At 41.2% G+C, this 23469-nt stretch overlaps 1 protein-coding gene across 5 annotated transcripts in view; it reads right to left on the bottom strand.

The window, feature by feature from the left end:
* The window catches only part of atp11b (ATPase phospholipid transporting 11B), a 154365-nt gene that overhangs the window by 33453 nt on the left and 97443 nt on the right, over positions 1-23469 (bottom strand). For 4 of the 5 annotated variants that reach the window (XM_060941173.1, XM_060941174.1, XM_060941175.1 and 1 more), the window contains exons 18-27: positions 19755-19936; positions 14173-14376; positions 10595-10748; positions 8614-8716; positions 6912-7057; positions 6760-6819; positions 5543-5670; positions 3026-3164; positions 1118-1183; positions 928-1031 (exon numbers count right to left, since the gene is read on the bottom strand). In XM_060941173.1, the coding sequence (XP_060797156.1) occupies positions 928-1031; positions 1118-1183; positions 3026-3164; positions 5543-5670; positions 6760-6819; positions 6912-7057; positions 8614-8716; positions 10595-10748; positions 14173-14376; positions 19755-19936 (1286 nt within the window). Of the gene's footprint in view, positions 1-927; positions 1032-1117; positions 1184-1213; positions 1611-3025; positions 3165-5542; positions 5671-6759; positions 6820-6911; positions 7058-8613; positions 8717-10594; positions 10749-14172; positions 14377-19754; positions 19937-23469 lie in introns of those variants that run through there. The other variant, XM_060941177.1, reaches the window with a different exon arrangement.

Here is a 23469-nt window from a genome sequence, read left to right as displayed (position 1 = left end):
TCCAAAACGGTGCGAGTTTTAGGGGCTAAGCAGGGCTGAAACGAGCTGAGTCGTGCTGGTTTTTGGTAGTCGAAACGCGAGCCGTGTCGGGCTGAAGTGAGCTGAAGCGAGCTGAAGTGAGCTGAAAAAGGGTAGTGGAAAAGGGCCATAAGAAGCTTGAATTCGTTTTCTGGGTCATTCTTCTAAACAATAAAGTTGATATTCTACGTTTCACCTCCGACCGTTGCCTATGACCTTTAAAGAGGTCAAGGTGATCTCACTACAAGAGTAAATAAGGTGATAAATCACAACAGTTTATGACTCTAATGCTGCTACAACACCAGCAGTTAATGAAGTCATGGTTATCCCACTACAACAGTTAATAACATAATAAACCTGCTATAGTGGATAACACTGCCATGGTCATCCTGTTACAGCAGATTACAAGGTCATAATCCCTCCACAATGAGGTCATAAATTATTACTCAATCCCGCTACATGAGTTAACAAGGTAATAACCCTGCTACAGTAGTTTATAAGGTCGTAATAATCACACTACAGTAGTTAACGAAGTCACCAATCTGGGTACAGCAGTTAACATGTTCATAATCTTGCTATAACAACTAAAAATAGTTAAGCAGGTCATGGTAAATTTGTTAGAGCAGTTAATGAGGTTCTGGTAATCTAGCAGGAGAGTGCTAAAAGCCAATCACAAACATAAGCGAATTACAGTTTAGGGGTCATTTTTTCCTTATTCATGTGAATTGCATTTATTGAGGCCCATACTGAATTCCATATGTAGGCACCGTCAGGCACAGTTTATTTGAGTTCAGTCTAAATGTTCAATTATAATAAATAAATAAATAAATAAATAAATAAATAAATAAAAGGACAAATTTTACTGCCATTTAGATGTGTGTGTTGTGTGAGAATAAATTGCTGTAGTACCATATAATTCCTCCATAGAACAAGGAGAATATGAAGTAGAAAGCAATGGATCCCCACGTGACAAAATGGTTCATCCACGTCCAGAAGTGTGTCTCTAGCGCCAACTGCCATCACAGAGGAACAATCTATTAAAATGGCAGCTTCTTCAGATATGGGTTTGTTTTTTTTTTGACTGAAATACATCACTTACCTTTAAGGTTACTGTAATGACCATAACAGTGAACACCAGCGTACCAAAAGTCCAGTTTCCAAACATCTACAAAAGCAGATAAAGCTTATAAATGTTTATAAAGCTTAAATCAAACAGGATTTTAGAGATCATTTATAAGTATATCAGGAGCTGATGAATGGCAGATGCTAAATGTTTGAGGACAGAAGTGCCTGCTAAATATCTTCAGGCTTTCATTAAAAATAAAAGGAGTGCTTAAGTAGATGGTACTTGACTACTGAAAATGAGGAGGAAATCCGGAGAACATCCGAAGCTAATTTTCCCCCCAGGCATGCAAAGCACGAGTGAGGGAATTTTTCCAAAACTCTGCGTGTGTGTGTGTGTGTGTGTGTGTAAAATCGAAAAATGGCATGACATGAAAAATAACGCTGGTGACAAACGCTCATTATATAAGGAGACATGCAATGACTGTAATCCAATCAAATCTTACCAGCTGCCTGTTAGCTCGCAAAATCTGAAAACATGCAGAGCGTGAAGTGAGAGAAAAGAAAGAGAGAAAGATGAGAAATAAAGGAGGGGGGAAATGGGAAAGAAAACAGAGAGGAAAAGAAAAAACCAAAGCCAAAATTCATTGAAAAAGGTGTTGTTTTTACAACCAGAGGAATGATTTCAGAGAACTGATGTTTTATGAAGTTTTAACAACTTTAATCTTGATGATTATTCTCAAACTCCTCAGGAAACCAAGGAAGATAAAATAAGGATGAGGATAAGGAAGAGAAAACTCTCGATGTGCAGTTCCATTCTGTCTTTTTTTTTTTTTAAGCAACAGTCACAATGTAGTCATATGGCTAGCTTACTAGATTGGCCTAATTAAACATGGAGAAAGAGGATATTTCTCAGCAATAAGTAACGAATAAACCATGGTTTGTGATTCTGTTATAGTGAAATAATCAGTGATGTAATGATCAAGTGGAGTTGCAGTTAACATTCCTATACAGAGCTTTATTATACCTCTTACACCACAGCAATTTGACAGCACTTACAATTTTTTATTTATGAAAGCATGACACTTTTTACCCTTTTACAGTTACATTAATATTATGCACATCCAAAAATGTTGGTTCCTGTTCTCATGTATTGGCACTTTTGGACTGGAGGAACTTTTTCACAGCTCTTAAAACTGTTGGAGGAAGTTCCTCCTTTTTGGTGTGCCCCCACTGCAGGAACTAAGAATGATTATAGGCCTTAGAATGCCTTTTTGAGGAACTTTTAGCTCCCAGTTCAGGGTAGGTACTCTCCCAGCACAAGAGGAACCATGAGTGATGTAAGTATATGGTGATTGGTCAAACATGAGCCAATGCAGCACTGACAACTGCCATTTTTTAAAATCTGTATAAAACTTCAGTTGTGTAAACAGCAGCTCTTAACATTAGCATTAAAAATGGGGAGGGGGAAAAAAACAGACAAGCGGACTGACAAAGAAGTCCAGGCTTTATTGAGCGTATATGTGACGGAGGAAACGCAGCGTGATTTTGACCTGTCTAAAGCTGAATATAAAAATCCTCACTAGCATTTCCTGTTAACATCATGCTAGCATTTAGTATGCCAGAGGCTCTAGCCTGTATTTATCTTTAACACTACATCCTCCACATCTGGTTAATTTATATGCAAATTCAGCCTGAATATGAAACGCTGAGGTGATTAGCCAGCAAATCAGGAATCCTAACAACGAGACAGAAAGTGATGCCTGTGAAACATTGCTGTCTCTCTCACACATGTGCACACACACTTTTATGATCAATATCTACATGACTGACACACTGGAACTGCTCAAGTGACAGAACAGAAAGTAGAAATAGAAGAAGAAAAATAGGAATTAAACTGCATGTAAGCATGTCTGTGTGGGTGTATACACAAACAGAAGCAGACCTGTCCATTTCCCATCAGACTTGTGTCCTCTCCCATCAGGATGTAGCAGCCAAAGAAGAAGACAAAGGCATGGCAGAAGCCCAGGATCGTCCAATACAAAAAGGTTTTGAAGGACAGCAGCGAGTTCCTACTGATATCTCTGTTAAAAAGATTAACAAAACCCAAAAGTAAACTCCTTTATACGGACATATACATACATGTTTGAGTGTTCACTCGTTCATACTTGTACCGGAATACTGTGTCCAGATTTTATTTTAAAAGAAAAACAATGTCCCTGGACATCTTACTCTCTTCGAGGTTCAAATATCGTGCTCAGAGGACAAATTATGCGCGAGAATCGGAGATTGTGACATCACCTGCACACTACATGACTTACTGAGGCTAGTGGATACATCGCTTCTAAATTGTTGTAAACAACCCTAAAGATGCCCGAGTGCCAAGTGTTTGGGTGTAAAAATAAGCCCGATCACAGAAGCAGACACGTACAGTGTTTGGGAGCCTTTTGCTGCCTATAAATGCTCCATCACTGATCATTCAGTGTGGTTTTTTTCCCCAAAAAATAATTTTTTCCTTGTATTTTTGTGTGACATGCTTTTGCTTTTATTCACTGAGACAAGTGATCTTTTTAGACGGCAAGAATCACGTTGCCATGACAACCGCCACTGCTTACGAGTATCAGTGTCAGTACTGCGTATGTGTTATCTAGTCGAGTGAGATTTAAACTTCATAAAGTGAAGTCTGTTGAGCTGCGTATTTTCTCCCCAGTAAAAATAACATGGTTACAGAAAATTTCTGATTAGAGTTTTAGAATTAGAAGCCTGTGTTTGTCACATATAGATTACAGCACAGTGAAGTTCTTTCTCTGCATTTAACCCACTCTGAAGTAGCAAACACAACACACACACACAGAGAAAGAGAGAGCAAGCGAGCGCAGTGGCTCCTGGGGATTTTTATTTTTTTATTTTAAAGAATTAGAAGCCTTTATTTGATGGCTCTGCGTAATGAAGGTAAACGGTGTACTATTGTGCAGGTAACGCCACAGGCAGATATCTGGTTTCATTGCAAATGGTTGCGTCCAGGTAAGCCTATTTTTAGCAATATCATAACTTTTAAAATGGATAAATTATCATCAAATTTTCTTTTTAATTTAAAAGTGCAGAGGGCACATCAGGGCACTTGCCATGATCAGCAAACAGTATTTATTTGTGGGTTTTCCTTGACAAACATGAGGTCTAAAAATAATACATTTATAAATGTATATTTTAATAAAGATATAAATATCAGCGCCACTAAAGGAGGCGCTGGCCTTTGCGCCCGTCAGCGCCGCTAAAGGAGGCGCTGGCCTTTGCGCCCGTCAGCGCCGCTAAAGGAGGCGCTGGCCTTTGCGCCCGTCAGCGCCGCTAAAGGAGGCGCTGGCCTTTGCGCCCGTCAGCGCCGCTAAAGGAGGCGCTGGCCTTTGCGCCCGTCAGCTCCGTTAAAGGAGGCGTGGCCTTTGGGCCTTCAGCTCCGCTAAAGGAGGCGTGGCCTTTGGGCCTTCAGCTCCGCTAAAGGAGGCGTGGCCTTTGGGCCGTCAGCTCCGCTAAAAGAGGCGTGGCCTTGGCGCCCGTCAGCTCCGCTAAAGGAGGCGTGGCCTTGGCGCCCGTCAGCTCCGCTAAAGGAGGCGTTGGCCTTTGCGCCCGTCAGCTCCGCTAAAGGAGGCGTTGGCCTTGCGCCCGTCAGCTCCGCTAAAGGAGGCGTGGCCCTTGCGCCCGTCAGCTCCGCTAAAGGAGGCGTGGCCCTTGCGCCCGTCAGCTCCGCTAAAGGAGGCGTGGCCCTTGCGCCCGTCAGCTCCGCTAAAGGAGGCGTGGCCCTTGCGCCCGTCAGCTCCGCTAAAGGAGGCGTGGCCTTTGCGCCCGTCAGCTCCGCTAAAGGAGGCGTGGCCTTGGCGCCCGTCAGCTCCGCTAAAGGAGGCGTGGCCTTGGCGCCCGTCAGCTCCGCTAAAGGAGGCGTGGCCTTTGCGCCCGTCAGCTCCGCTAAAGGAGGCGTGGCCTTTGCGCCCGTCAGCTCCGCTAAAGGAGGCGTGGCCTTTGCGCCCGTCAGCTCCGCTAAAGGAGGCGTGGCCTTTGCGCCCGTCAGCTCCGCTAAAGGAGGCGTGGCCTTTGCGCCCATCAGCTCCGCTAAAGGAGGCGTGGTCATTGCGCCCGTCAGCTCCACTACAGAAGGCGTGGTCATTGTATCAGGTTTCGAAGAAGTAACAACTCTGCCTTTTTCAAATGCACACTTCATACATTAGACCTCTGATCATATATTGTGATGTGCATCATAATTATGTTTCATTTATGATATGATTAAATGTATTTAAATAATAAATTATGATAAATTGGGTATTTGTTTTAACTTTGCTCCTCATATTGTTTTATTTTCCCCTTTTTACTGCATACTTAAATTTTCTAAACAAATTCAAATACACTAAGAACTACGTTATCAATTACAATAAAACAACACCAACAACAAAAGTATATATTTAGTGCCTTTAACCTGTAAAGTGCTGGCTTGCTCTGTAGAATGTGAGGATGAACCAACTGTTCAAAGAGACTGTACACCAGGATGGGGAGGGAGGTGAAACAGATGTTGTAGAGTGTGAGATACACACTGTCATACAGTGTCTGTGAAACACAGATGAGTGTCAAATGTGCCACATTAGGGGGAAGGGAAAAAAAAAAAAAAAACACACAACACACTCGGCTAATATGGCTATAAAGATTTTCATGCAGCCTTTACTAGTCTCATGTGAACTGATGGAACTAGTGAGAATATAAAACAATCTCTCAGTATTATAAAAAGTAAAGATGTTACCATATACTATACTTTCTGGACTATAATAAACAAACATTCAAGTCATACATTTTCAAACAGCATAATAAATTAACATACTTTATTGGGAGCTTATGTTTTAACAAACAGTTCTGTAAAAGGACTTTATATGCAAAGAGATATATTTTTCAGACATAAAGGAATTAAGGTTAGTGATAAGTGACTTTTTTCCCCAGAAAATACCAGATTCCTCTTATTATTATTTATCATTATTATTACAAATGTAAATAATCATATCAGTAATCAACCTAGATTTAAAATAACCCACCAGACAAAAAACAAGCAACAAATGTGACCGATGACTGGTCAAGGCCTATGAATGACAAATCACGTTCTCAATTTTATGCAAATTAATTATCTCATGATAAGTCAACCATGCAATTAATTAAGCCCTCGGAGCAATCATAAGCCACAGGCCTAAATAAACAAAATTTTGCTCGCATAACAATAACTAGAAGATTGGTGAATTACAGCAGGTAAAATATGCTTTGTATATATTTATAGGTTTTATTTTATAATGTGCAACTAGATAACGAACATTGTCAGTCTGATTGTATGTATAAGAATTTCATCCCCCCCATATCGATATACAGGCAACACCAAAAGAGGTGGGCGTTCATAGTTTAAAGGTGCTTCTAATTCACATATTTAGATAAGACCATAAGTGTTTCCTCGGTTACTTTTTCAGTTGTTTATTCAAACTGTGTGCCTTTAGAATGCAACATTTATAAATTATACATTTGCATGTTTTTTTTCTAGGACCTGTCACGTTGATGAATTGCACAGGGTATGAGACAAAGGATGAGAATCAAAACATGTAAAACACCATTAAAAGACACTTAACACACACATGAACAGATAAAACATGGAAAGAGACTTACTTGTTGTGAAAACAGACAGAAGAACTGGTATAAAAACTGCGGTGTGATAAAGCACACATTCTACAAAACAAAAAACATTTAAAATCAACATGTCTCTATGACAATACTATAAATCCAGGAATAAAAAAACACTTAAAATCTTGTGAACGTACCTTGTAGAAAAAGTACTGCACGAGTGTCGCTATTCGAATGTAGTAGAAGTGCCCGTGGACGAGTAGTAACTTGGCGAGGAACTTAAACCTAGCAACTGCATAGTCGCTGTTTCGCACAGCTTGTCTTCCCTCTTTCCCCATGATACCTGGAGATCAGTGAATTTAATTAGGGCATTAAAGCTTCATTAAAGCTGTCTTCCAAAACAATTTATGCACACTTGTCAACTTTTTTTTGTTCCAAATGGTTGTCAAGGGACATTTTATACTGTGTAATCTAAAGGATTGAGTCGCCATGCAAAAAGGTTGTTTAATCAGCTTCCTTTTTAAAATAAGTCCCAACTGGCAACTGAAGCAGTTCATAGATGTAAACAGGAGCACTACAATATATTTTTAACCTATCTGGTTATTAAAATGACAGACAAGATTTGTCAAAATTAGGTCTCAAAGTTAAAATGGAGGTGTTGAAGATTTGAATGATTTTTCACTCCTTGAGCCCGCCCACAGCTCTGCCACAAGGTCAAATAGAGTTTGCATGCTAACTAGAGTTAGCATTAGCAAGGACTGTCATGACATCACTTTCAAGTGCACTCAGACATTCAACTCCATGAAAGCCAAGTGATAACATTATAAACACACCAAATTTAGCTCATTCAAGAGGATGCTCATGACATCACTGTCCTTTTTTTGACCCCCAAGCTACGATATTAGCATGTTAGCATCATCAGCATTGCTAACTAACATATAGGCCATTCAGATGCTTTAAAGCCAAGCTGAGACAACACTACTCTGTCAAAATTCAGTGTACATAGTGTGCACAGTGTACTACATGGCATATACAGACTGAGATACAGCATATAAACATGCAAAAAATTTTGGGGTAATAAAAAAAAACCCCAAAAACATTTACTTCATTTATGTAAAGCTGGCCATTCGAATAAATTGTGCTATACAGATTGCATTTACATACCTGTCCAGGAGGAATGCCAATTCTGCATTCAGCTTCATCCTTTTCACCCGCAAAAAAACTACTCACTTAATCTTGGAGAAACATTGCCATTATTTATTCTGGTTTTACAGTGTCATCATTATGATTTTCAAAAGCACAATGTGACTTTTTTTTTTTTTTGCTCACAGGAGAATAAACTGACTATGCTGGTCGCTTGTCAATTGCAGACCGAGATAGGGGTGGAGTGAAGGAGTGCAGGGTGGGAAGTGTCAGTAGAATGATTAACAGAATCAAATCAAATCAAAGTCCTTCCCATGCCATGTGGCGCATAGGGCAGCGTCGATCTCCGTTTCCCTTGGCCTCTCGTCTATTACACAGCTAGGGTTACAGTGGGGGGCTAGTCCTCTGGTAACCGCGAGAGTTTGACTCCCCACTCGTATCTGTATTGCAGCGTGCCTTGCCAGATGGCAGTAGGTACCATTTTTATGATGGTCTTTGGTATGACCCGACCATGAATAGCAGAAGGCCCATCCAAAAACAAGCATTCCAGACTGGAAGGATATTTTCCAAAATGAGTTTTCCCAGGCAAGTGATAATTTAAGACATGGCCTCAAGTGTATTATTATTATTATACATTGTACATATTTGTCCAGATTATTTGTACTCGTAAGAAATAAAGAAAAATAAATCTACTACTGCACCTTTAAGCCCCCTTCCAATTCAATAACTCCCTTCTGCATTTATACAGATATTTACCTATTCCTACATGGGCCTCCTGGATCATACTGACATCATTGGCTCCGTCTCCGATGGCTAACGTAATGGGTTTCTCTGGAGACGTCTTCAGCAAGCGAACCACCTGCCAAAAACCACTGAATTCAAAACAAGCTTTAAAAAAAAAAAAAACAGCATGGCAGCACTAGGATATTAATAATCATACAATAATCATAAGACTTTAATAATGCATTTTTCTTGCACTCAGTGCACTACAGCAATAAATCACAAGTATCAGGGAAAAAAAACCTGTAGAACTGAACAAAAAGCTGAATACAGGACATTGTTAAAACTGTTGCATCAAAACAGACAAAAGAAAACAAAAAAAAACAACAAAATTAGAAGTTATTCAACTGAAAAATTATCTGAAATTAAAGCCTTGAATGAATTATTTTACCCAAACGTGTGACCAGTGAACACAAAATCTGATTTAAAATACTTAAAGTACTAAAGCAAACCTGTCAATGTGAGCTAGCTATCCAGCCAACCGTACTGTTACAGTAAGTGAGTGTGGCTTCTCTGGGAGCTATGCATGCCAGCAGAGCAAAAACTAACAGAACATTTGGACACATGGTGTCCAAAATATCAGTTCTTCAATATTGTGTGGTTTTTTTTTAACTAGATCTGTTGTAGAAAAAGTTATATCTCACAATTGTGCAGTTATACTGAATATCACCACGGCTATGATTAGCTATGACCAAATCACAGCCATGCTGATTATCTGCATAACTGCACTCTTGTTTGAAAGATATTGTTTAATTATAGTAGTTATGCTACTCTGTAGACAGCAGTTAGCCAGTTTGTTACTTTACTGACCAGTGTTGTAGTCGAGCCACTAAACCTCGAGTCTGAGTCCAGTCTTGAGTCCCCAGTGTTCAAGTCTGAGTCAAGTCCAAGTCATTAAACAAAAAAAATTGAGTTGAGTCCACTACTGATCCGAGTCGAGTCCAACACTCCAACCGCACCATTTGACGGTGGCTGTTTTAGCCCCATTAACATTAGTTTGTTTCTGAGCATGCCGTATGAACAGGTGAATGTGCATTCTCGTTTTGTCAGGGAGTGTGAAGTATTCTGTCAGAGATGGATGTAAGCGCAGAAGGTGTGTTTATTTATACAAGTGAAGACAGGTAAACAATCCAGAATGCCAGGCAAAATCGTAAAACAGTGAAACAGGCAATAGGTTGAGCGAGGCACAAACAGGCGATCATAGACTCGGCAGAATCAAAGACGAGAAAACAGGAAATCAGGGATCAGGAAACCAAACAAGGAAATAAGGCTCGGAAATGTGTCAGCAATGCAACTCAATACTTCGCAAAGTAAGTGTGTTTTCACAGTTTTCATATCGGTGTGCTGATCGCGCCTTAATCCTGCGCAGGTGCAAGTCGTTTACGGCGTGCACGCGAGAGTCTTCTCAGCACGCGTGCTATCTGGAGTGCACCCGAGAGTCTATCTGATCCCCGTGCCAAGGCATGCAGGTGTGACACTCTTACACAAAATTAGTACAAATATGTAATAATGTAGATATAAATATCTTATGCCAAATTATGGCATGTTACAAAAAATAAAGAAAAGATCAGAGTCCTCGTCTCCATTTTCCAAGTCCTAATGCAGTGAATGCACGAGTCCAAGTCTGAGTCATCAGTGCTCAAGTTCAAGTCGAGTCGCGAGTCCTTAAAATTAGGGCACGAGTCAGACTCTACTACAAGCCTGGTACTGACAGTCGTCCTGCTAGTCCAGAAATTACAATAGTTTACTACATTGCTGTTAGATTCACACCAACAAAATCGTAAAATTTATGCTGGCAAAATATCCTTTATTTGCAGAGAGGCTAAAAAGACGAACAAAAGCTATTTAGTGTGTGACGTTTGGGAGTAAATTTCTTTCTGACTACAGACTCACACCTGTAACACATGCATAACCACAGCTGCAAACACGCATGCACGCAGAGCAAGCTGTAACTTGCCTTAGCTTTCTGCAGTGGTGCCATCCTGCAGCAGAGCACAGCAGAGCAGTTCTTACACACTTCCATGAAGAGCTTCTCATGTTCACGCAAAGCCAGAGACAAACTTGCACCATCCACTACCAACCCATGCTGGATCACATGGTCCTCTTTGATCCTACACACACACACACAAGATTCTGTTTAAGCTCAATCTTGTTTAATCAACACAAACTCTGTGATTCACCGCTTTATACACTATACACCCGGTCAAGTCTCAACATGCAACTCTAATGGGATTAAATAATTTGCTGTTAATAATATTAATTGTTAATTGCAGCAAATAATTTACTATTTAACAATTATTCACTGAAAGCGAGGTGAATATTGGTGAATAATAAAAGACAAAGTCAAGGTTATTATTCATCGATATTCACTGAGCCTGAGGTGGATAATAGTTTTATAGTGTAAATACACAGGTGATTATTTAAAAAAAAAAGTACTAAAAATAATTTATTTCAAACTTCAAAAGCAGGATGCAAATGTAATGCGAAACTTGTGTCACTTATCCATGCTGACTGACATGAAATACTTTGTTTTGAAATCGATAAAATAAAATCACAATTCCACTTTACCTTTGAATAATTTTAGACCAAACTTCGTAGCATCTTTAGTGCTTTTTAGAACAGCGTTTTCTTTCATAATTTGTAATTTCTTCCTCATTTACAGTGACAAAGCGATTGGCCGCCATTTTACCAAGTCGCTCAAAGTGATTATTGAGAAATAGTCCAAATTTCTTGACCAATCAGTGCATACGATTTTATATAGTCACTCTTGGATTTATTCTAATGATCGTTAGTCGTAAAGCTCATGTAGACTGAGACGGAGAAATGTATTTTTGGAAAAAAGGGAGAAGTAGAAACTATATGGGATGTAAAAGACTTTGGTATGTCTGTTGGTTCCAATAAAGCAGGTATGGCTTTGGAGTGTCTGTTGGTTCCAATGAAGGAGGTGTGTCCTTTGTATATCACTTCCAAATCAAGAAAGTGCTCCTCATCCACTTCCAAATGATTAAACTCCAGCTTTCAATCTCAGCTGAAAAAGGGAAGTGCGTGCAGGGGCGGGTCATATACAGTGGGGCAAAAAAGTATTTAGTCAGCCACCAGTTGTGCAAGTTCTCCCACTTAAAAAGATGAGAGAGGCCTGTAATTTTCATCATAGGTATACCTCAACTATGAGAGACAGAATGGGGGGAAAAGAATCCAGGAAATCACATTGTAGAATTTTTAATGAATTAATTGGTAAATTCCTCGGTAAAATAAGTATTTGGTCACCTACAAACAAGCAAGATTTCTGGCTCTCACAGACCTGTAACAACTTCTTTAAGAGGCTCCTCTGTCCTGCACTCTTTACCTGTATTAATGGCACCTGTTTGAACTCGTTTTCAGTATAAAAGACACCTGTCCACAACCTCAAGCAGTCACACTCCAAACTCCACTATGGCCAAAACCAAAGAGCTGTCAAAGGACACCAGAAACAAAATTGTAGACCTGCACCAGGCTGGGAAGACTGAATCTGCAATAGGGAAGCAGCTTGGTGTGAAGAAATCAACTGTGGGAGCAATTATTAGAAAATGGAAGACATACAAGACCACTGATGAATCTCCCTCGATCTGGGGCTCCATGCAAGATCTCACCTCGTGTGGTCAAAATGATCACAAGAACGGTGAGCAAAAACCCCAGAACCACACGGGGGGACCTAGTGAATGACCTGCAGAGAGCTGGGACCAAAGTAACAAAGGCTACCATCAGTAACACACTACGCCGCCAGGGACTCAAATCCTGCAGTGCCAGGCGTGTCCCCCTGCTTAAGCCAGTACATGTCCAGGCCCGTCTGAAGTTTGCGAGAGAGCATTTGGATGATCCAGAAGAGGATTGGGAGAATGTCATATGGTCAGATGAAACCAAAATAGAACTTTTTGGTAAAAACTCAACTTGTCGTGTTTGGAGGAGAAAGAATGCCGAGTTGCATCCAGAGAACACCATACCTACTGTGAAGCATGGGGGTGGAAACATCATGCTTTGGGGCTGTTTTTCTGCAAAGGGACCAGGACGACTGATCCGTGTAAAAGAAAGAATGAATGGGGCCATGTATCGTGAGATTTTGAGTGAAAACCTCCTTCCATCAGCAAGGGCATTGAAGATGAAACGTGGCTGGGTCTTTCAGCATGACAATGATCCCAAACACAGCGCCCGGGCAACGAAGGAGTGGCTTCGTAAGAAACATTTCAAGGTCCTGGAGTAGCCTAGCCAGTCTCCAGATCTCAACCCCATAGAAAATCTTTGGAGGGAGTTGAAAGTCCGTGTTGCCCAGCGACAGCCCCAAAACATCACTGCTCTAGAGGAGATCTGCATGGAGGAATGGGCCAAAATACCAGCAACAGTGTGTGAAAACCTTGTGAAGACTTACAGAAAACGTTTGACCTCAGTCATTGCCAACAAAGGGTATATAACAAAGTATTGAGATGAACTTTTGTTATTGACCAAATACTTATTTTCCACCATAATTTGCAAATAAATTCTTTAAAAATCAGACAGACAATGTGATTTTCTGGATTTTTTTTTCTCATTTTGTCTCTCATAGTTGAAGTGTACCTATGATGAAAATTACAGGCCTCTCTCATCTTTAAGTGGGAGAACTTGCACAATTGGTGACTGACTAAATACTTTTTTGCCCCACTGTACATACAACAGAGCATTTAATTGAATAAAGACAAGACTATAAAGAATCAGTCATCAAACTTCCATCATTTCCATTTTCCAAGTGATGAGCTACAAAATTAAAATCAGAATATACCCAGATGTATTTTTTCCCCTAAATATATTATATTAGGGTCTACAACACTAACAGACAGGAACAAAATCTGTGCGGCTGAAAGATTCATTACTCAGTTAAATGGTATTATCTCCTTCTGTGTTACTTGATTAATCTACATAATAAGCGGCAAAAGTTTGTTTGTTTGTCTGTCTGTCTGTCTTGAGCTAACGTCACCATTTCTCAATGGATTTTCACCAAATTTAGCAAGTAGGTTTGGGGATGACCCGGAATTTTGCAGATATAAACAAAATTCATGTACGGGCCCTAGTGGGTCCCTGGGTGGTGGATGTTTGGATTTTTGTTTGTCTTGGGTTAACATCACCATTTCTTGACAGAGCTTCACCAAATTTGACATGGAAGTCTGGGGGCAACCCAGAATTTTGCAAAACCCGAGCAATGCCGGGTAACCTGCTAGTGTTTATATAAACCATAATATTTATATAAACCATATGTTTAAAATAAATGTCAATACAGATTGTAATTGAATCCTGTATGAAATATTGGTCACAAAAATATTACTGTAGCTTGATTGATTCATTACTATCAATCAATCTTAAACGTACCATTAAGTTTTCTTCATAAATTCACTTTTAAATACCTTTTTTGAAATAAGGAGTCTGGTAGTTGTGGTTCCTATTGTGGTAACCAAAAATATGAACAGGAAATAAAATCAAAGGGCATAAACAGAAATGGAGGAGTGTGCGTGTGTGCGTATATATACACACCTGCGTGCGAGTCTGCGGAGCTGCTCTGCACACTCATGATCAGACTTCTGCTGCACAAGTTCCAGGATGTTCATAGTGCGGTGAAAGTGGCCACAGGAGAGACTCACACTGACAGCTGTTTCGTGTTTATCTCCCGTTAGCACCCACACTTTAATTCCAGCCAAACGGAGAGCCTCAATCGTCTCCTGGACCTTCTCCTGCAACCTGCACAAAACACACACACAGTTATAAAACTGGACGGTATTATAGAATTCAAGATGGTGTACTGTAGGATGGGATTCATTTTCCAGATGTGTGTGTGTTCAACAATGTTTACGGAGGACATCTGTAGTAATTCTGATTGATTCACAAGTAATCTCCGTATACTGCAAATCACAGAGATGGGCATGACCTTGCAACATACTAAAATTCCATGTGTACTGCACATCTCAATTTAAAACAAACTGATTTGTCCTTTATTATACAGTGGTGCTTGAATGTTTGTGAACCCTTTAAAATTTTCTAAATTTCTGAATAAGTATGACCTAAAAGCATCGTTTGATACAAGTCCTAAAAGTAGATAAAGAGAACCCAATTAAACAAAGGAGACAAAAATATTATACTTGGTCATTTATTTATTGATGAAAATGATCCAATATTACATATCAGAGTGGCAAAAGTATGTGAACTTTTGCTTTCAGTATGTGGTGTGACCCACTTGTGCAACCTAACAGCAACTAAACGTTTGCAGTTACTGTCTTGCACGTTGGGTTGGAGGAAGTTTAGCCCATTCCTCTGTACAGAACAACTTCAACTCTGGGATTTGGGTCGGTCACAACATTTCTATTGGATAAAGGTCCAGCACATTAAATTTTATTCTTCTTTAACCCTCTTTGGTAGAATGACTTGCGTCCTGAGGGTTGTTGTATTGCTGCACGACCCACTTCCTCTTGAGATTCGGTTCATGGACAGATATCCTGACATTTTCCATTAGAATTCCCTGGAATAATTCAGAATTCATTCTTCTATCAGTGACAGCAAGCTGTCTTGGCCCAGATGTAGCAAAACAGGCACAAATGATACTACCACCATCATGTTTCACATATGGGATAAGATTCTTATGCTGAAGTGTAGTGTTTTACTTTCTCCAAACAACATAATGCTTTTCATTTTAAAAAATAAAATAAATATATAATTAAAAATTCTATTTTTGTCGGGCAGTGGAAGGAATACTTCGAGGATCTCCTCAATCCCACCATCACGTCTTCCATTGAGGAAGCGGAGGCTGATGACTCAGAGGTGGACTCGTCCATTACACAAGCCGAAGTCACTGAGGTGGTTTGCAAGCTCCTCGGTGGAAAGGCACCGGGGGTGGACGAGATCTGCCCTGAGTATCTCAAGTCTCTGGATGTTGTGGAGCTGTCTTGGCTGACACGCCTCTGCAACATTGCGTGGCGGTTGAGGACAGTGCCTCTGGAGTGGCAGACCGGGGTGGTGGTCCCTTTTTAAGAAAGGGAACCGGAGAGTGTGCTCCATTTACAGGGGAAATCACACTTCTCAGCCTCCCCAGGAAGGTTTGCTCCAGGGTACTGGAGAGGAGAATTCGGCCAATAGTCGAACAGGAGGGACAATGTGGTTTTCGTCCTGGTCGTGGAACACTGGACCAGCTCTATACCCTTCATAGTGTGCTCGAGGGTTCATGGGAGTTTGCCCAACCAGCCCACATGTGCTTTGTGGATCTGGAGAAGGCATTCGACCGTGTCCCTCGTGGTATCCTGTGGGGGCTGCCCAGTCCCTGTACGAACGGAGCAGGAGTCTGGTTCGCATTGCCAGCAGTAAGTCAGACCTGTTCCCAGTGCATGTTGGACTCCGGCAAGGCTGCCCTTTGTCACCGGTTCTGTTCATAATTTTTATGGACAGAATTTCTAGGTGCAGCCAGGGGCCGGAGGGAATCCTGTTTGGGAACCACAGGATTTCATCTCTGCTTTTTGCGGATGATGTCGTCCTGTTGGCTTCTTCAAACCAGGACCTTCAGCATGCACTGGGGTGGTTTGCGGTCGAGTGTGAAGTGGCTGGGATGAGAATCAGCACCTCCAAGCCCGAGGCCATGGTTCTCGACCGGAAAAGGGTGGCTTGTCCTCTCCAGGTTGGTGGAGAAGTCCTGCCTCAAGTGGAGGAGTTTAAGTATCTCAGGATCTTGTTCACAAGTGAGGGAAGGATGGAGCGTGAGATCGACAGGCGGATCGGTGCAGCCTCCGCAGTGATGCGGTCGCTTTACCGGTCCGTCGTGGTGAATAAGGAGCTGAGCCAAAAGACGAAGCTCTTGATTTACTGGTCAATCTACGTTCCGACTCTCACCTATGGTCATGAGCTTTGGGTAATGACCGAAAGAACAAGATCATGGATACAAGCGACCGAAATGAGTTTCCTTCACAGGGTGGCTGGGCGCTCCCTTAGAGAGAGGGTGAGAAGCACAGTCGCTCGGGAGGAGCTCGGAGTAGAGCCGCTGCTCCTCCACATCGAGAGGAATCAGCTGAGGTGGCTAGGGCATCTCTTTCGGATGCCTCCTGGATGCCTCCCTGGGGAGGTGTTCCAGGCATGTCCCCCCGGGAGGAGGCCCCGGGGAAGACCCAGGACATGCTAGAGGGACTACGTCTCTCGGCTGGCCTGGGAATGCCTTGGTGTTCTTCCCGAGGAGCTGGCCAAGGTGTCTGGGGAGAGGGAAGTTTGGGCTTCCATGCTCAGACTGCTGCCTCTGCAACCCGGCCCCGGATAAGCGGATGAAAACGAGATGAGATGAATTCTATTTTGGTCTCATCCGTCTACAAAACATTTTTTCCAATAGCCCTCTGGCTTGTCCATGTGATCTTTAGCAAACTGTAGTTGGGCAGCAATGTTCTTTTTTAGAAATAAGTAGCTTTCTCTGCCATGCACATCATTGTTGTTCAGTATTCTCCTCATGGTGGACTCATGAACATTAGCCAATGTGTGAGAGGCCCTTCGTTACTTAAAAGTTGCCCTGAGTTCTTTTGTGACCTCATGAACTATTACTTGCATTGCTCTTGGATTGATCTTTTTTGGTCGACCACTCCTAGGGAGGGTAACCATAGACTTCAATTTCCTTCATCTGTACACAATCTTTCTGACTGTGGACTGGTGGAGACCAAACTCTTTAGCGATGGTTCTGTAACCTTTTCCAGCCTGATGAGCATCAACTTTTTTTTTTTTTTTGAGGTCCCTATAAATCTACTTTCTTTGTGCCATGATGCACTTCCACAAATGTGTTGTGCTGATAGAATGTGTTGATAAAATAGGCTACCCACTCAACAACTGTTATCCTATTGATTGAAAACACCCAACTTTAATTTCACCCTCAAATTAACTGCTAAATCCTAGAGGTTCGCATACTTTTGTCACTCAAAGATATGTAATACTGGATTATGTGTCAATAAATACGTGACCAAGTTCAATATTTTTGTCTCATTTGTTTAATTGGGTTCTCTTTATCTAATTTTAGGATTTGTGTGAAAATCACAATGTTTTAGGTTGTATTTATACAGAAATATAGAAAATTCTACAGGGTTCACAAACTTTCAAGCACCATTGGAAATAGCTGTTGTAGTGGGTCACATGACCACAACAAGTATCTCTTACATGCCCTTTTAAACGTAATCTACACTTACTGTTCTGAGAAGACAAGATATATATGTTATTTACCAGCTGGGAAGTCCGTATCGTGAAATACAGTGACCGAGGTCAGTATTCAGAGGGCCGCGGTCAGTATTCAAGGCTGAGGTCCCGGTATTTCACAATACGGACTATAATAAAATAACTATATTTCTAACGATCATGAGTTTCACTCTCCCTTCCACAACAATGTTTTTTTTTTGTTTGTTTGATTAGGATCCCCATTAGCTGCAGTGAAACATTCAATACAATGCATATCCAGACGTTCTACAACTAGCATCAACGTATAATTTTATTCTATATTTTTAGCGTTCTATATTTATTTAATAATTCAATTAATAATTCAAATAAGTTTTATATGTATCCATTTAAGAGATGTTTCTTCACTAACAATTTGAAATCTTTTTTCCTCATAGTTTGCTATTTTTTTCCTAATGGTTTGCTTAAAAAATAAATAAATAAAAATACAAATTAAAAAAAAAATAGTTACTGTAATCTTTCACCTATTTTATTGTTCCAAATTTCTACATCTAAAAAGACCTTTGTAATCTGAGACTCAAACATGCCTGCATAAATCCAGACATTTGAAAGAACAAGTGAAAATATAAAGAGTGATTTTCAGGACGTAGGCAGTGAGTGGAAAATAAATAAGTCCTGTAGAACGGGGCATAACTTCATGCAGTCTAAATCAAAATGACGTGCCGATCAGTGCGATTACAGAGAGAGAGCTCAATGACTGAACAGAGTCTCAGGGGATCAAGGCTGGAAAAAATGAAGCAGTCACACCACACTGTACACATGAACGTAATCTGTGACTCAGGTTTACTATTTTCAGGGCTGCTGCAGAGAAGGATAATGCATCACATGTTCAGTACACACGCGCGCATACACGTACACATGAGAAAGTGGTTAGGCTGAGAAAGAGAAGGATGGCTAGAAAAAGAGAATGAATAAGCAGCAGAGTGAGAAGGGGCAACAGGGTCAAGTTGAGAAGTGTGTGTTTGTAAGCCATCAAAATGAGGATGAAAGAATGAGGAACATAAAAGACAGGGAGAGAGGACAAAAAAAGTAGCAGCCAGATTAAATTTTTTTTTTTTAAATCTACATTTCTGCTGCTTCTAGATTTAAAATTAACTTTATTGCCCTCACATTTATGTGCCTTCTATACAAATAATAAAATAAAGTCTACTAATTAACAGAAAATGTGAAATTACAGGTGTATCCGAAGAGACAGACAGCTTGCAGCAAAACTGATTCATAATCAGGGACTCTCAGCCTAGATGAACCATACACTTTTAAACTACCAATAGTGTGTGCGGAAAATCCTGTGCTGCACTTCTATACAGTATGGGTAGTATCTCACTGGGCTGCGACAGCTTGCGACAAACTGCGAATGTCATTCAGGAGAGAGTTTCAAAAGTGTCTTGAAACATTCGCGGGGCTTCTCAATTTCCTCGCATGAGTCGCAAAGTGTCGCTCCTTCGTCGCTGAAATTTTGAACATGTTCAAAAAATTAGTGCGACAAAATTTCTCTCAAAATAGCCGCAAATGCGTCGCAAAGCTGTCGCAAACCCTTCTCAAGTCAGTTTCTGTGAGGCTTCTCTACTTCCCTGCCTTCTGAGGGAAAGCCGGGCTGCAGCAGCCCACGACTAGTTGGAGACACAACAATTGCGGTAAAATATGCGAATATCAATTCAGTGTGATTCCAAGTGAAAATTGTCGCTAATTCGCACATTTTACTGCAATTGTTGTGTCTCCAACTAGTCACGGGCTGCCGCAGCCCAGTGAGATACTGGCTTAAGTGTGAGTCTATAGTGAGTTGTAAGGTATTACAGTGTCTTGTGATTACAGCTTAATCCTTGAACACACCCCAATGAGTGAGCGAACAAGCGCGTGTGTGCGTGCGCGTATCTCACTTGTCTTCCACTCCAGTAGCTCCAAGCAATTGAAGGTCTTTCTCGATGAAGTTAAAAGCTTCATTGAGCCTCTCTTCTCTCTGCTGAAGAGCCGTTCGAGCCTCGTGGATCCGCCGTTCCACTTCTTTATACTCCTCCACACTGAAGAGCCTGTAGGCCACCACCAGTGTCCTTAGACCCTTCTGTACACAATACAGAAAAATGACCACAAATCTTCAGTTTCATAAAATATCCAGTAGTACTTTACAGGGGTTGGTAATTGTTGATATCTTCACAACACAACATTCAACATAACATTCAGTTCTGCTGAGGCTTGGCTTTAAAAAACAAAACAAAACAAACACCCCCCCCAAAAAAAAAACAGCAAAGCAGCACTGATGCATTAAAAAAAATTGCAAATCACTGAAAATAGACACAAAACAGGATAGTGATGCTGAGATTACCATTACCACTCAAAGTGTTTTGTTCCTCTTATACCACAGTAATTGCCAACAATTGTTACATTTATTTAAAAAAACAAAAAAAAAACAAATATAACAAACCTTCATACATCTGCTTATAGTCACTTTAATGTTCTGGAACATCACTTATATTACAGCAGCCATAAGCAGTTGTTCCCTCATCAACATTTTTTTTTTTCCCGACCACACAGATGGAAAGCTTTCACACTGTAGACAATCTTCATCAGTGTGCATGTTACCTGTTATCAATGTTACCATGACAACATGGAGTGCTCGAGTCCAGTCTGTGCATTCAGTTTTGTAATAGTGCTTTTTTTTCTAGTCTATTTAACCGATTATTAAAAGGACATTAAACGGTCCGTGTATATTTGGTAATTCTATTTTTGTGCCAGTAAAAGAAATTACTAGTGCCGCTTTTCCACTACCAACGCGGCTGAGTTGGGCTGAGCCATGCCGTGCTGAGTTGGGCTGTTGGAGTTGCATTTCGACTACAACCGCGCTGAACCGTCCTGGCTGGAAGTGGGTGGACACATTGGGTGGAGTTAGCGAAAGTGGGTGGACGTCACGTGATGTTAGGCGGCGCAAACAGTGACATCAGTGACCTTTTAAGCGGTAGTCTCACGACCCGGATAGTAAACAATAAACATGGAGGACATGGAGTCGTTAGTGTTGCTGGTCTTGGTGCTGTGGCTTGTTGTCACCGACAACGCCAACAGATACTGGCAAGAGCGTATAGATGAGGCGAGGCGCATAAGGCTTCAGAAATTCTCGTAATTCGTAATTCTTCCGGGTTTACAGATCCCAGCGTGCTCGCGGGGCGTGTGTGGGCATGTGAGGACACTCCTCCTCACCAATCGGTGCACAGGGGAGTGTCTCCTCACGCCCCTAGCCCCACTCGGCTCGGTTTGGCTCGCTTCAGCCCTACTCCAAAACCGTGCGAGTTTTGGGTGCTGAGTAGGGCTGAAGCGAGCTGAGTCGTGCTGCTCTGAGGTAGTCGAAACGCGAGCCGTGTCGGGCTGAAGTGAGCTGAAAAAGGGTAGTGGAAAAGGGCCATAGGACTTTTTTGTTTTACTGGCCCATTCTGCCAGCTACCACCACAAGTATATTTCAGACCTGTGATCAACACTGTTTATGTCACCGCCAGCATCATCACGGTCAGTCATAACTCATTAAGTCAATGGTTCCAATTCCCACTGGAGTCAGGCCAAAAAATTCCTATAAAATGTTACTAGTTTGACAGGGAATATATTAAAGTTTTGAATGTACCATTTTGCTCCCATTCCCACACAACAGCTCTACTGTAAAATAGCATTTAAATAAACCATTTTCAGCAGGAGTATGAATGGGGTATTAGTGTCAAAAGCCACACCCAATTTAATTAAGTCCCACATCACCCACAGCCTACGTGTCACGAGAGTCTCCAAGGAGCGCTGCTGATACTGATGAGACACTGATGACTCCTCACATGGTACTCTTTTTCCCAAGGGAATGCCTCATGCACTGTTTCACACACTAAATTACATTATCTCATGATTAGATTCATGTTATTGCAAGCTTTGCACGAATTTCTTCATTGGCACAGAAAGCCGTTTTTCAATTATTGCACATAAGCAGTTATGTGTCGCGATCTTTAACATGAATAAAAGCTGTCCTCTAATGAAGCTCATTTTGGAAATTAGTCTTATCTGAAGGAACATGGCAAGTTTTCGCTGGGGGAGGGAAAAAAAAAAAATTCTGTTCTGTTGATTAATTTTCTATAAGCACAGGTCTGACAATAGTGCCACTGGTTTAAATTAATGCGCTCATCCTAATTAGGGGTGCAACGATTAATCAACTTGGTCGACTAAAATCGACAACCAAATTAGTCGCCAACTAATTTAATAGTCAATTATTTGGTGATGTCATCACGTGTTTTTCGTGCTAACTAGGAACGCTTTGACATTACCGCTTACTGGAGAGAAGTTAACAAAAGTGCGGCAGCAGCTTCAATAGTGCGGCAGCAGCTTCAATAACAAACCTCTAATGTGTGGGAGCATTTCATACTGAACTCTGGGGAAAAAAGGTTGTGAACTGCACAATTTATAAAGCTGACCTTTGCTGCATGGAAGCACATCCTCTGTGTTGACACATGTGAAGCAGAAGCATGTCAGCTCAGTGGATGAAGATTCATCTCGAAGTTAGTTAGCTAATATTAATGTTAAAAGCTTTCTTACTTCGTGTTATGAATTATAATTTTTTTTTATTTGAAATGCATATTCTCTTGAATTATCAATGGAGTTGGAACAGAGAAGCAAGTAACAACCTATTATTCGCAACCAATCTGTTGGCATTCCATGCGGTAGTGTGCAGTAAGCCGTTAGCCGGTGTGGCAGCGGGGGTGTGGTCAAGCGTCAGCTATGAACGGTGAAGAGTCAGGTTGAACCAGCAGGTAATTTGTGACGAGTTACATCAGTGTCTAATTACTGGCTGTCTATAGAGGCTTTGGTCCATCACGTGACCCCATAGCAACGGTAACTAGGGCGCCATGACAAGGGGCATGCTTGTAGTGCTTCATTCAGCTGAGTTGTCACTGGTCGGTATGGGAAGGTTTTGCTGCGTTTTTGGACATGCAAATTGTTTTGAATGAAACAAAGACAGATTTTTTTAATTTGCCAAAAGTAATTCATCATCGGGGAAAAACTAGAGAGATTTCTAAACGTAGACGGGGGGGACCAAACGGAGAGGTCAAAAACCTTATGGTATGCTGACTTCATTTCCATGAAGGTAAGAATTTAAAAAAAAAAAAAAAAAAGGGGTAATTAATTTCACAACTACAGCAATTCTTATCCAGTGACGTGAACATGAGCAACAACACAGCGGCTCTGCATAGCTGCTTTCATCGAGGTGCATTTACATTCGGGTATCCTTCGGAGCGCGTTGTGCACACGGTCGGGACCCAGTCATTATGGGAAAACACTTGACAGTGATTTGAGCACAATCAGCATGCTATTTTCACAGTCTTTGCAGGTATTCTGTCAAGTATGCAGTTGCAGGTCTAAGTGCAGGAGGAGGGTTTATTAGCAGGCGTGATATTTAAAAAACAAAACATAAGCAAAACTGAAAGCAGAGTCATAAACATGGCTAGAAACAAACGTGACCGTGATGATGCTAATACTTCACAAAGCCTCTGTGTCCTTATATGCACGTGCTGATTCCGCTCAAATCAGTATCAGGTGTTTCCCATAATGACTGGGTCCCAAGGCGCGCACAACACA

The sequence above is a fragment of the Neoarius graeffei genome, chromosome 15, assembly GCF_027579695.1.
Source record: "Neoarius graeffei isolate fNeoGra1 chromosome 15, fNeoGra1.pri, whole genome shotgun sequence".
Taxonomy (NCBI): Eukaryota; Metazoa; Chordata; class Actinopteri; order Siluriformes; family Ariidae; genus Neoarius; species Neoarius graeffei.
Note: the sequence above shows the minus strand (reverse complement) of the source record. Positions and strands in the feature narration are given on the sequence as shown.